Below are 13,762 nucleotides of genomic sequence, written 5' to 3'. Positions count from 1 at the left end.
TCTCTACACTTGACCTCAACTTAAAGCCATTTTTTTTGTCAGTTGTCAGTGACTCTGACAGTAATTATTTTTGTGTGTCTGGTTTTATAATTAAGGGTGAGATGCTCTGTTGTGTTGATATACAAGCCCCAGCCATTGCTAAATTAAAGGTTGTCAAGCATTCAGATTCACTTCAATGACCATCCAGGTAAGTGTGTACGTGTGTAAATGTGCATGTAAATTTGTGAGTGTGTTTGTGTTGTGTTGGGTGGGGGTTCATTTCTGCCTATGGGGAGGTGTTTGTAATTAATGAAAAGCAGCTTTGCCACCTGCTGCCCTAATGTCACTGGGATCTAGAGAGGCAAGTCCTGAGGAGCACCATGAATATTTGATCATGGCATGAAAGAGGTGTAGAGTGACTTGTTGGAATATGGGAGACATCGCTAGAAGCTGATGACACATAAAAATGCTAAAGAAACATTAAGCAAGCGGAGATAGAGAAGGATAACAGGTGGATGGAGTAAACAGCCCATAGACTTTGGTTCAAAAGCCTGATCTGATTTTTTAGTTAATCCTATGAAGCAGATATAATGTGTGCTATTTAAATCTTGCTGCTTTATTAAATCTTTTAAAAGATGTACTTTATTAATCCCCGGTGGGGAAATTATTTTTCACTGTGTTTCACACACATAGGCCCAAAATACAATCATGCACAAACAGGGCTTATATAGACATGCAAATTTGAAGAGTTGGTGGAGCGATGGGAGCAGTTAGGGGTTAGGTGCCATGGTTACAGTCACCGCTACCTTAACTCAGTTAACATTCTCCAGCTGTAATGCACAAGAGGAACATTTCAGTGAAGTCTATCTAGGGATAGATTAATTTATTGTCTGTCCAGGACTAATATCACAGGTGATGTAGCTGTACCTGTGGCCAGAAAACAAACAGCCATTGCTCCAAAAATACCAGCCTGGTGTAATTTATGTAACGTAATTAACGTTATGTAAGTTGTAGTTTTTTGGTGTTAATAGTTTCGAGAAGGCAGTGCATGATATCAGGAAATGTGTCTCAGCAGTTGAGATAAACTGTAATAAATCTGAGCAGCATATGCGTTGGCAGATATTCTTCGGAGAAGTCTGTGATACTGGACCAAAATAAATACCAGTGCTTCTCTAAGAAAAATGAGAGGGACTGCAGAGAAGAAAGATGACGAGACATTTTCAATTTGGCCATGCTTATATAGTAGCTAACTTTATACTGCACATTTATATATTCATATCGCCAGGGGCGGGAAACTGAAAAAAAATTGTTTCATGAAATCTGAAGGACAGACAAGAAATGTCGGGGTTCCAGCCAACAGCTTGCCCCACAGCCTGCTTTGTCCTGTGATTCAGCTACAGGAGATCATTCACCACCACACATGGTCACAGCAACCATGCACACAACCATATACTGTTGTGTTGCCCTTTGATTTGTATCGTGTGTGTGAGAAGATCCTGGGGAAGAGCTTCAGACAGGTCAAGGCTCCCCGTCACAGCATTCAGCTGAATAATGGATCTGTGATAAAGCATCAGAAAATGCTGTGTGAGTGTGTTTGTGCATATTTACTGCCCAAGGGCAGGTTTGGATCACAGGAAGTGTCTGCGTCAGTGTGAGCATATTGCTGCAGGTTACAGGTAAAGGATCAAATACGAACAAGTGACTTGTTCCGGGAAGCAGCTTTAATCTGAAACATGGACTGATGTAAAATGTTCTAGGTAAATCAGTAACTTTCCCTTTTAGAACAGACTGTCAAATGTATACCCCTTGAGCACAATTCTGGGAAGTTAGCCAGGCAAACAGTAAATTAACACAAGGTACAAACGACAAGATGTTCTACCTGGACCATTTTTTTTTTTTCAAGAGCCCTCCTGTTTTACCCCTGGATTGGTCTCATACAAATTAATGGGGAAGTCTGTGGTTTTGCGGCAGTGCAGTTGTCTTCGTGAATGGCCCCAAAGGCCCACTGCTCTTTCAATTAGTCTCTGTTTTCAACTTCACCAGGTCACTCAAGTGAGAAAGTCAATAACAGGAAGGTTCCGGCTATTACACTTAGGGCACAGTCAGAACTGTTTTGTAGAAACAGACTTTGCTTTTTCAGTCAGAGCTGTGAGCGACTGAACTGCACTGATAAGCAAAAACCTTTCTTCCTCCCAGAACTCACAGAATAATGTTTATCAATTAACATCTAATTATAGTGGTATCATAATATTACACAATATAATAACTGAAAAGCATGAGCTCTTTTGTACAAGTGTTTCATTATAAAATAACATTACACTAATATGTATTTTATTAAACATATTTTCATTTATTGTCTTTTTCACGACATTTCAACAAATTGAGCATACAGGCAGTTTACCAGTCAAAATCGTTGTTACCACATGAGCTAAGGTCAGCAAGTATAGCCCATCAATGAACCAGTCCCATGGTGTGTATAGGGTGCATTGTGTGTGTGTCTGGTGTGAAGTGATTTATTGTGCTATCTCTGGCTCCAGGAGAATATCCAGCGCATCTTAATTGAAAGTATTCGTAAAAGAGTGTCTTGTGGTTTGAAAATGCTGACGAAGCTGTATCGAGAAGAGGCAATATTTAGGCAGTTATATATTTCTCACAGAATGTTTAACAACCAGTTACTATAGAAAAGCAAATGTCTGGTTTCTGCATCTTAAACTAGAGGTGGAAATGTCTGCTTTATTTTATAAATTTTATTTAAAGATTAAAATTTGCACATTGGGCTGATCATAATAATAATAACTTATTATTTAAGTACTGACACATGGCCATGAGCTTCATGAATGCAGGCTGTGTGCTATACTTACCTACAGGTGTGACTGTAAATATAGTATTTGAAACGATCGTTTTTGGCCTGAATCAATTTCCTGACACCACATCGTATGTCTGCTTGTTGTTGAGGCACGACTATACAGTAGTAGGCTAATTATGATCTGAATTAATATAAATATGAATTTGCAGCAATACCAATAATTAAAGCTATAATTAAAGCTTGTCTACTGTCACAGATTTTACCTTGTACTGTATACAGAGGAAGCTATTCATGTAATATTTCTGATTTGTGTAGGCTGTCATTACTTTATGAAAATGTAATTGAAATGTACAGGACTGAAGACATAATAATAGTAATGCATTTATTTATATAGTACTAAACAAATGTTACAAAGTGCTTTACAAACCCCTAAAGTCAAGGTAAATGTCTTAAATATCTTAAACTAGCAGATATTTAATTCAGGATTAACAAAAATCAGGCATTCTCATCTTAGTCATTTTATACAAACAATTTTTCAATTGAGATTTGAGAAAATTTACTGTATCATGAAATATATCACTATTGCGATTATAAAATGACATAAACTGTAATCACCACTTAGTGTGAAGAGGGGAAATTCATAATCATCCCCAAACTTCTTTCAAAACCAGCTAATAAAATGAATGCTCCTCTGCATGCAGGGAGGGTGAGGGGGTTGAGTGTGTTTGTGGGTACAGTACGTGCGAGTGTGTGCATAATGTCTATGTCAGCACGACTTAGAGAACTTGACAGCTGGGAGTTGGTTTGACTACAGAGTAGAGCCCTGCCTCTCTGTATATCCCTGCCCTCGATTCTTTAGCTTATTTCCCCCATTGCTTTGATTTCTGATGTGTGTGTCAGGCCAGGCAATCGGATGCACCAGTGAGCTCTCGGAGCAATAGAAAAGACATTGAGGAATGGCGGCATGTAGCCTCTTTCTTATTGTTTTCATCAATACTATGATTGTGTGTCATACACAACCTTTCTGTGGCCCACATGCTCCTGTTCTTTGCCTCACACCGCTGCCATTAATGTTTTATCGACTCACACTTCACAGGCCCCTCTGAAAGTTCCTCGTGCATTTGTAATTTATGATCCCTGTAAAGTGCTGTTAGACTCATTTTGTACTGACTGTACCTTCTCAGTCATGTACCTTTGGTGAAAAAGATAGGGCATTAAATGGCTAACATCCAGTGTCTGGCTGGTAAGTAGAGCAGTTTGTATTTGAAGATGTGTTTTGTATTGAGGGTGTTTGCTGGGACACGCAGAATGAAATTGACCTGAAAGTGGTACAAGCTTCTCAGCTGTCCCTCTGTAAATTTAAGTAAACTGTAACTACACAGAGCAGAGCTGTGTCAGCTTGTAACATGTTGAGAAAGTTTTTAAAGCAAAGTGTTGCTGGAAGTGTGATTGACAGCCTGTAATCTCCAATACTTTAATTCCCTGTTTTACCACAGTAGACTTAGTTATATAAGCTGCTCAGGTACTTTTTATCCTGCTTAGTCCACACTCTCAGTGCTCATTAAATCTGTGTTCTTATGTCTGATTTCAAGTATTTCCTTTTAACAAATCCAACATAATCATCTGTGCAATCAAGCCTAACTAACCACCCAAAATCCCCACCACGGTGCTATCATGAGCCTCTTTTTCTGGGTCACTAAATATTTATGAAGCCTCCAAGCACATTGTGGGTTGTTTTTAGTGACAACAACAACAGGGAGGAAGTCTTTTGAGACTCTGATTCCTATCAGAGCACACTTACAAACTAGCTTGCAGCTCGACTTGCCTGTGAATATGTATGAGATTCCTCCTTTGTAACTCCCTGGGAGGTAAATCAACTGAACAAGTCAACAAAGGCCGCATCTATTTCTAAGTGCACTGCTGGCAGATTAGCAGCATCTTGTCGGGGTTGAATATCTTTTGTTTCTCCTTTGGGATTGGGGGAATTAGCAGGCTAGCATCGGCTCTCAGGAACGACCTAGAAGGGATGATGGTTGGGGGGAGGCTTTTGAGTGTTGCCGTGGCACCAGGTGATGTAAGCCACATTGGCGTACCGGGAGGCATACATGTGGGTCACTGAAGAACATCTTGACCTCCTCTTTGCTACAGCAGCCGCTAAGCTCACGGAATGGGAAAGAAAATGGGAATGCATGTGATTTGTAAATTCCTTTATAACTCAAATGATTAGTTGATCTATATGTCCAAATCAATGCAACAATTTGATAATCGCTAAATTGTTCCAGTCATTTTTGGTAGATACAAACCCCAGTCTCCTGTGTGAAAATCCTGCATTTGACTCATCTATCCACCCTGACCTCGTCCCATAACTGACTTTGTCGCTCTTTATAATACGTTCATATTTTCATTATCGCCACCTGCTGGTACTGTGGCTTCTTACACACATGTACCTTTAATGCCCGGATGAGGCAAAACCAGTAAAACACACCATCCTCTACAATTGAATTTGCTTGTGTATTACATGCTTTGTCATGAGACTAGAGAGCTAACTACTGATCCCCTGACTTTTCCTCTTTTCCTCTAGAAACACTACAAGTGGGCAAGGGCGCGGAGGGGTTGTGGAAGTGGAGCATTGCTCTTGTAGTGTAGATCAATATGATGTAATGCTCCTCCAGTTGTTGGAACAGGAGTGATGTTGATCGATGAGGTGAAGGGCAGAGGGCATAAGGGAGATTCACACCTAAAAACTTATTGATCTGTCTGAGTCAGTTCCTGACACTGGTCATGTGTGACAAAGGGCTACAGAGACAAGTTGTTCCAATATATACTGTAATGTTTTGTAAATGGCAGTTTTTTAATTAAAAAATGAGCCTAAAGGCATAAGGCACCTTTTTATGTGACATTGAGAGTGCCTCTACTTTTAGTAATACATTTAGTTAAGTATTTACAGTTAAGTTATTTTTTACTTGAACTATCTCCTGTCATTTAGACTAAATTTAATTTAATGGCAGGTTGTTTAACCTTTGTGAATCTAGCCATCAAGACGGAGTCAACCTCTGACCTGGGAAGCTGCACATTCATCCGGCTGAGCTTCACTCGGCGGTGTGGTGGAGCTGATCGAAGCCGAGATCAGAGGAATGTATCCCTAAGAGACGGAGTGGAGGGAGGCGAGGAGGGTGGAGGGGGTTAATCCTCTGGAGGAAAGAGGCGAGGCTTCATCAAAAAGGGCCAGAGTGAGGTGGAGACATGCAGTATTGATGGAGAGAGGAGAGACGAGTGTGGTTATTAGATGAGAGGAAGAGACAGGTGTCTGACCACAAACTGGCACACACTCACCTGAGGTTGTTTCATGCGGAAACACTGAAAACGTTGTTGCTAGTTGGAAAAAAGGTTTAAATTTAGGCACTGTCACTTACGATTTTTTGCTTTCATTTTCAGAATAAAGTGCTGAACATTGATGGAGTCAAGGTGAAGCTCCAGGTAAGAGCTTAAATTTATCCTGACAATCATCAAATAACTGTTTATGAGAGTCGTCATCAAGGTGAAAGGTGTCAACCAAATAAGAATCAAGCTCTAATCCCTGAGATATTGTAGCTAACTGTCAGATCCTGTTTCCAGCCCCACTTGTTTCCAAGTCAAAACCCCTTTCAGCTTTAGCAGTGCCTGTTATTTACTTTAGCTAGCTAATGCATGTGCCTAATCGTACAAGACGAAGTAGAGATCTGTCTATGCCCTTATTTTGTGAGGACAAGCTATGATCTTGATACAAAAAGCCCCTAAAAGATAATTAGGGTTCATTCATCTCCATTAATACTTTACATTAGGCTTTGAGTTTTCTTCCATTCTCCGCACTTCATTCACTCTTTTGAGAACTGGCGCACATACTGAGAACAACCCAGCATTGTTGTATGGTTGATATTTCTGTCAAACAGAGCGAATAATTATTCGAATCATCCCTAATGATCTTAATTAGGGGTTGACGGAGGCTGGTGGAGTGGGCCTTTGCCCTGTGATGTATTCATTTGGGGTTAATTGGCTCCACGTCAGTTTGCAGAGCAGCCTGTAGCCTACAAACAGAGAGAGAGTTATTTTTCTCCTGTAATTGCCATTCTTCATTACTGCCACTTGGATCCTAGGGGGACGGTTGCCCCAGGAGGCAATCAGGAGGCCAAACCACTATCAAAGCTGACAAGTCTTAGAGAGAGAGAGAGAGAGGGTCCAGAAAAAATGTAAGGAATGAATTGTTCATACAAAAACCAAGTGCAGGGTTCAGTCAACCTGCACAGCTCTGCTCTAGGAAGAGAAGAAATTGTAATTGCCACTGAAGCCAAATTATGGTGAGAGGCAGAGCTGTCTGATAGGGAAAAAGAAAGAATTAGCCTTATTCCACTGAGGTTGTACAATGGGTAGAATGGCATCAACCGTGGCTGATTCATATTCAATATCATGACCCAGACTGAGCTAAACATTACGAATAATGGCGAAAATAATAAATACAATATGTGCTGTGACCTTAAAGCACTAATCAATATTTTTATGTTAACGATGGATCAAATTGCTATGAGTATTGTAAAAGGGGTTGCTTGTTGTGACAAAGTCCTGATCTTGCTCTACAGTGTTTAGGATCTTTTTTGCTCACTTTTTTGATTTTACAACAGCCTGCAACTCATCACTCATATCAATCTTGTTTCTAGCAGAAAGGTTCTGATATACCCACTGTATGTTACCTGCCCATTACCAAATGACAGACATATAAGCAAATATCTGGTGAACATGGCGAAGTATTTGGGAGGTAAAGATATGTCCCTCAGGAGTTGGTGGAGCTAAAAAGACATGATATTGGATTTACATTAATCAGAGTAAAGTAAACACAACTGTGTAACTGTTTGCTCAGACATAGCAACTTCATGGTGATAGTGTTATATTGACAGCTTGCTACACGCTGCCTAAAGTCATTAGAAAAACCATTAATGCAGGTTTGACTACAAACTTCAATACTGAATTCATAAGACAACAGACTCCTCAATACTCCTCTGTATCTCATTTCCATATTCCAGACTCATCTGGGAGTACACTGAATGGAGGGTTTCACAATGAGCTCCAGCAGCATGACTAGGCAAATAGAGGACTTATTAAAAAGATAGAAACTTCTTTCTCTATTCAGTGATTACCTTCCCCTCTTATTCTTTGCAGATCTGGGACACAGCTGGACAGGAGCGGTTCCGCAGTGTCACTCATGCTTACTACCGTGACGCCCATGGTGAGACAATCGAACACATACACACACGTTTTTGCCTCTGAGTTAAAAAGCAATCTCTATTTGCTGCTATCTTTCACATGTTTTTCGAAAACCTGATACATGGAGTGTAGGTTACATCAGTGTTTTGTGGCAGGCGGATAGGAAGCTCTAAAATATGTACATTTAAATACATAGAGCACTCTTCCTATGCACATTAAGGTTAAATGGAATTGAGGGTTCTTTTTTAGACTGGTTTTGCCATGAAAATAAAGTTTTCATACCGGTTATAATTCACAGCCGTGTTAGTGTGAAGGCGAAGATGAGATTTTTCTTCTACTGTGCAGTATTCTCAAGCACTGAGGTTTTATAACTCTTTTCCTGGGATTGAAAGACAACACATTCAGGATTTATGGGACCCTTTGATGATTTGTAATCAGTCATCACCGATGGGTGCGTGTATGAGTCTGCATGTGTGTATGTTTTATTCATCATGATGTCATTATTAGGCATGCACGATCATTTAGAGAGCACTTAGTGGCAACACATTGTTTTCTCACAAAGCTGGTAATCAAGGCAGAGCTGCTTTTGGTAAATAGCTTGAATCAAATTCACATAATTGGGTGTATGAGGCACAAAACCTGGACCCTGAGCAATAATGATTAGTCATCTTTCATGTTTTTTTTAACCATCCAGGTGAGTTTATGTTAAATAAGTAAGTCAGGCATACAGAGTACAGTGTCTATTATCAACAGTTAATCATAAAGCCAAGAACTATGAAGCTATTATATAGGATTAGGTGCACCCAAGAGTGTAAATACAAGTTTCACATGACGTTATTCCCAGATCACACACTCTCACTGCTAAACAACATACACCAACAGTAAGTAGTTCAGTGAATAACAGCTTGATATGAAATGAAATCCACCTGGAAGAACTGAAGGACTTTTACACACACAGAGCAGCATTCCAATCAGGACTGACTTCTCTCTGAGGGGGGGGAATGGTGGCTCTGCTCCTTTTTTTGGTACTTGATATTCACGCAATGTTGCAGTATGTGTTTGTCATTTTCTCCCCTCATATATATGGAGAATGCATCACCTCGTTTGGTCTTTTAATCTCTGGGCAGTCACGAATCCCTGTGTGATCAAAGGCAAGTTTTGCCGTTTGGATCTGTGTGTCTGTATAATCTATTTAAGTTTACGCAACTTGAGCAGGGACAGGTTGTGTGTGTGTGTGTGAGTGGGTGTGGGTGACCGAGTACGAGACTCCTGAGTGTAAATGATCTGTGTCTGTGTATTATCCTCATTATGCATGTCATGGTTTGGCGGTTAGCCTGCATAATTATGGAAGGATTTATTTGTCTCTGTCTCCTGGAGGAAGGAGACCCCGAGGACTTTAGCAGGGCCAGATTCAGGCACGACGCCCGGGAACATAGCTTCCTCTGAAAACCACATCACACAGTGTAGCCTTAGACATCTCAGTGTCAGAATTTTCTATTACTTTTCCATTACTGCCATGAGGCATATCGCTGGATAAGCTGCACTATCTATACCACAGAGCACAGCATTATATCAAGGATCTGCACACATCATCAGAGATGTGACCTTTTAAATGCTGATCACCTTCTCACCTGTCTGTTTCTAAGAGATGGAGTAAGAAAATAATTAGAAATAGCCTCTGGTGTTTCTGGAGAAAAATAAAATAAATATTTAGGATAGTATCTGAACATCAAACTTAATTGGTGGCCCTATGGCAATACCACATTAAAAAAAATACTCCACTCATCACTTGCACACCTACTTGCAAGCCTACAAATGTAGCTGACTGTGACTTTGACTACATGAACAAACTCCTTTTTCAGCAACAGACTGTCAGTAAGATTTTGAAGTCTCTGAAGTGTTGTACAAAAGAGTCTGCTCCTGTGGTTTCCCCAGCTTTCACTATTTTGTTCAAACAAAAGCACGTACATTTTGATCTCCCTGCTTACCTTCATACTGTGTGTAAACTCTTGACTGTTAGTCCCTGTGTGTTTCCCATAAACTCTGAAAACAAACTCAAGTTTTTTTCTCCAAAGTGTACTTTTGTCCTTCCTTGTATTCCCACAGTGAACATAACACAAGCAGACATTGCAGGTTTTAAAGTAAACTGCAGTGGCTCTTGCCTCTTTTTAAGCTGCAGCAGGTAGACATTAAAGTATGTGTGTGGAATGCCAGCCGGCCCCTGGTCAAAGCCACCAGAGCCACAGGAGTAATAATAATTAGCAAAAAGAGGTAGATATTCTCAAGAGAACATTGTCTTCAGATGTTTTAATTTTTTTAAATATTATTTACATCAATAGTTTGTTGCTCTTTTTCTCCACCACTTTTGGACTGTGTATGTTTTTGTCATTTTAAAAATGTATTAAAAAAACAAAAATGAGGGGCTATTGGATTTTCATTTTAAAATACAACAATTAAAATTGAAACACAAGGTGTTTTTTTTGTGAGCTGACTCACCCTTTAATTTTGGGGTGGTGTTTGTAAATGACAGCTCATTTGACCACAGTGAAGTCGCTGCAGATGACAGACCTTTGTTGTGTCTAAAATCATAGGGTTCAAAAGAGAGTTTACCCTGAGCTAAAGCAGCACTGGCACACACAGCAGGGCCACAGGTCAGAGTCGAACCCATGGCTACTGCAGCAAAGCTCACCTAGTACAGCTGGCACCCCATGCGTGGTGCCCAGAGCGTTCCCCACACCTTGTATTTAAATTACAATTTTTGCAGCACTAACAACACTACATTAGTACTGTTATGGTTAAACTTGTTCGTTCTCATCTTTTATCCCTATAACTGATTTGGTTGGACATCTTCTATACAAGAAAACTCTTGGTCAGCTCGAAGTTCACAATGTCACAGAACTATACCAGATTCCATTTTGCCAAATTTAGCAGCACGAGTGCACAATGACGGGGCAATGTTTTTGACAAGACCTCAAGCTTTTAACAATAAATTATGATAATTTGTGGGACAGGAAGCTGTACTGTGTTTATTGCTAATGGTCACAAATCAAATTCTGCGTCTCAGTCCCAAAAATACTTGGGCCGGCTCCGGGTTACTGTAACTGTTTCATGGTTTATTACTGTTACAGTTTATATGCAACAAGGTTTATGTTTCAGTCATTGACAGTGACATAATGACACTATAAAAGATTTGCAGATCGCACAATCCTGCCAGCAGTACAGCAATAAATTTGTATACTTTAAACTCATTTACACACACAATGTTGGACCTGCAAACACACATTCCTCCATGAAGCCAAGGTGAAATATGATGAAAGGCACTAATTCGCTGCCAGAACCTTTGGGGCCAGAGCTGAGCTGAAGGCAGAATGCGGGTGCATACAGGGAGAGGATGAGTGTGGGAAGGTGGATGGACTTAGTTGAGTTAGTTAGTTGAGGCTCAGGAAGAGGACAGAGAGAGAGAGAGAGTCAGAAAGAGAGAGAGAGAGATGGGGAGGAATATTTTAGATGTTGGTGAATATGTACTCTATCTGCTGTGTGGGAGAAAATGTGTAGACAGCCATGAGATATTTTTTAGCTCATTTATATGTGAAAATTCAGTAATTATATAGTTTCAGTTAAAGATTTCCAGATTTTTGCTTACCCTGCTTTAGCTTATTTGTGTCTGCTGTGAAACCCACTGTGAGAAAAACAATAATACAAAAGAAACAGACAAAACACAAATAAGAAATGTATTACAAGTTTGCATGGAGAAGTTGTTGGATAAAAATAAGTCTGTAAAACATTTCACTTCAAATGCATCCAGTTTTCTGAGTAAAAAAAAAGAAACGTACGAAAGGTAGACGGTTGTGTTCCCACAATATGCCCGTTAGTCTCCTTTCACACAGTAGTTTTGCATAAGCATTCATTTGTCCCATCTCAGATTGATGGAGGGGTCTCTGCTCGGGGACAAGGGCACCTGTGCTATATTGGGAATCTCTATACATATAGCAGATTTCCTTCTGTTGCTCTGCTCAAATCTGAATTAGATTTTGTCCAGATGCCCACTGTGAAATCTTGTTTGCATTCTCTCCTGTAGAACCTAGTCATTTAAAAGATGCTTCAGCCAGTAGCACCTAAATGCTGAATACAAAAATCTTCTAGAAAGTCCAGATACAACATAATCAATTAAACCGTCTCCCTTACTAAAGTTTTGAAATTAAGTTAAATTAAGTTTTTGCTATAAATTTATGCAGCAATTTTATCTTTTTCTAGTAGGTATAATTTACAGGAATCAATTTTAAATTGGTTTTGGCCGAGACTGTTGGTCAAACATGTTTTAAATGGCTTGAAAAAGCATATAAATAAGCTATTTAGACTGATCAATCATTCCCAAAACATCAAGCTCTAATGGTATCCATGGTTACCACCTCACAGATTATGTTATTGGAAATGGTAAAATGAGTAACCATCAACTTTTTAATGTTTTAAAAGACACTAAAACTATTATTTGAGTGCCTGGCAACTTTTCCTAAACTTTATAAGAAAGGCTTAATTAGCAATAATGTGTGGTGATGCACTAACTCTGTAATTACATTCTGCTTCATAATGTGCTGTATAATTTAATGAAAAGCATTGAAGCTCAAATTGAAAATGACATTATAAAACAATCCAGGATGCACAAGGAAATCACAGATGTGAGATTGAAAATTATACAAAGTGTTTGTGCTGAAGTTTTTTTTTTCCAATTCCTGTTGCTGTTCTTCATCTTTGTTTTTATCTTTCTTCCTCATTGTTGCCATTGTGTCTCACCAATTTGGCTTTCTCTCCTTTGTTGCCGTATTGCTTTCCATTCCAGCTTCTGTTCTTCCTCTTCTCATCAAGCCTTTCTCTTTTCTGTGCTCACAATCTCTGTTCATCTCTTCTTCCAAACTGCAATTTCACTGTTCCATTTGCCAGTAAATCTCGCCTATAATGAGACTTTTTGATTGAGCCTATTGTTTCCAGTGCTCACAAGAAAACAGAAGTTCTGTATATTTTAGACAAATTGCAAACGACTGATATGATTAGCTCATTTAAAAATAACAATTGAGGCTGAACTTTACAGATACTGGAACATTATTAATAGAAAATGGCTTTTGGAAAGGATGTTTAATACAAGCTGGCAGGAAAGGTATGCGAGAATCGGCACATACACGCACACACACTCAGCAACAGTCGCATCAGTTTATGATTCCCTTTGTCCTGACTTCAGCTATTGAGTGATAACAGATAGCAAAAGAGTGAGAAACACCTCCAGGACAAGTCTTGCAGAACTCAGCTTTATTACATAGCTGTCAGGCAGCATCATGCTCATCTCTCCTGGGTCGCCTCCATTCTCAGCTGCACTCTCCTTTGTACCTGCATTCCCTGGGCAAGCTGCTCCATAAACAGATAGAGGGACATGGACTGACGCATCATAAGCTGTTTAAAACGCTCTTTCACTCATATTTCCTCATGTTTATCATTCATGTTGTCAAGGTGAATACTACAAAATTATACATACAGTATATTGTTTATATAAATGTATGTGTTTGCCATAGATTAAAGGTCCAGTGTGTAACATTTAGGATCTTTTTTGCAAAAATGTTATATAATATTCATAGGTATGTTTTCATTAGTGTATAATCACGTCAATATAAGAACGGTTGTGTTTTCATTACTTTAGAATGAGCTGTTTTTATCTACAGAGGGAGCAGGTCTTCTTCGTCATCATGTTGAACC

General features: G+C 39.4%; 1 protein-coding gene across 1 annotated transcript in view; it reads left to right on the top strand.

The window, feature by feature from the left end:
- Positions 1–13,762, top strand: part of LOC118322840 (ras-related protein Rab-26-like) — a 54,966-nt gene that overhangs the window by 16,681 nt on the left and 24,523 nt on the right. Inside the window, exons 3-4 of the mRNA XM_035654668.1 lie at positions 6,221–6,262; positions 7,976–8,042. Coding sequence (XP_035510561.1) covers positions 6,221–6,262; positions 7,976–8,042 — 109 coding nt within the window. The remainder of the gene's footprint in view (positions 1–6,220; positions 6,263–7,975; positions 8,043–13,762) is intronic.

The sequence above is a fragment of the Morone saxatilis genome, unplaced genomic scaffold (assembly GCF_004916995.1).
Source record: "Morone saxatilis isolate NCDOM2014 unplaced genomic scaffold, NCSU_SB_2.0 Contig14, whole genome shotgun sequence".
NCBI classification, from domain to species: domain Eukaryota; kingdom Metazoa; phylum Chordata; class Actinopteri; family Moronidae; genus Morone; species Morone saxatilis.
This window is presented reverse-complemented; position numbering and strand designations above follow the sequence as displayed.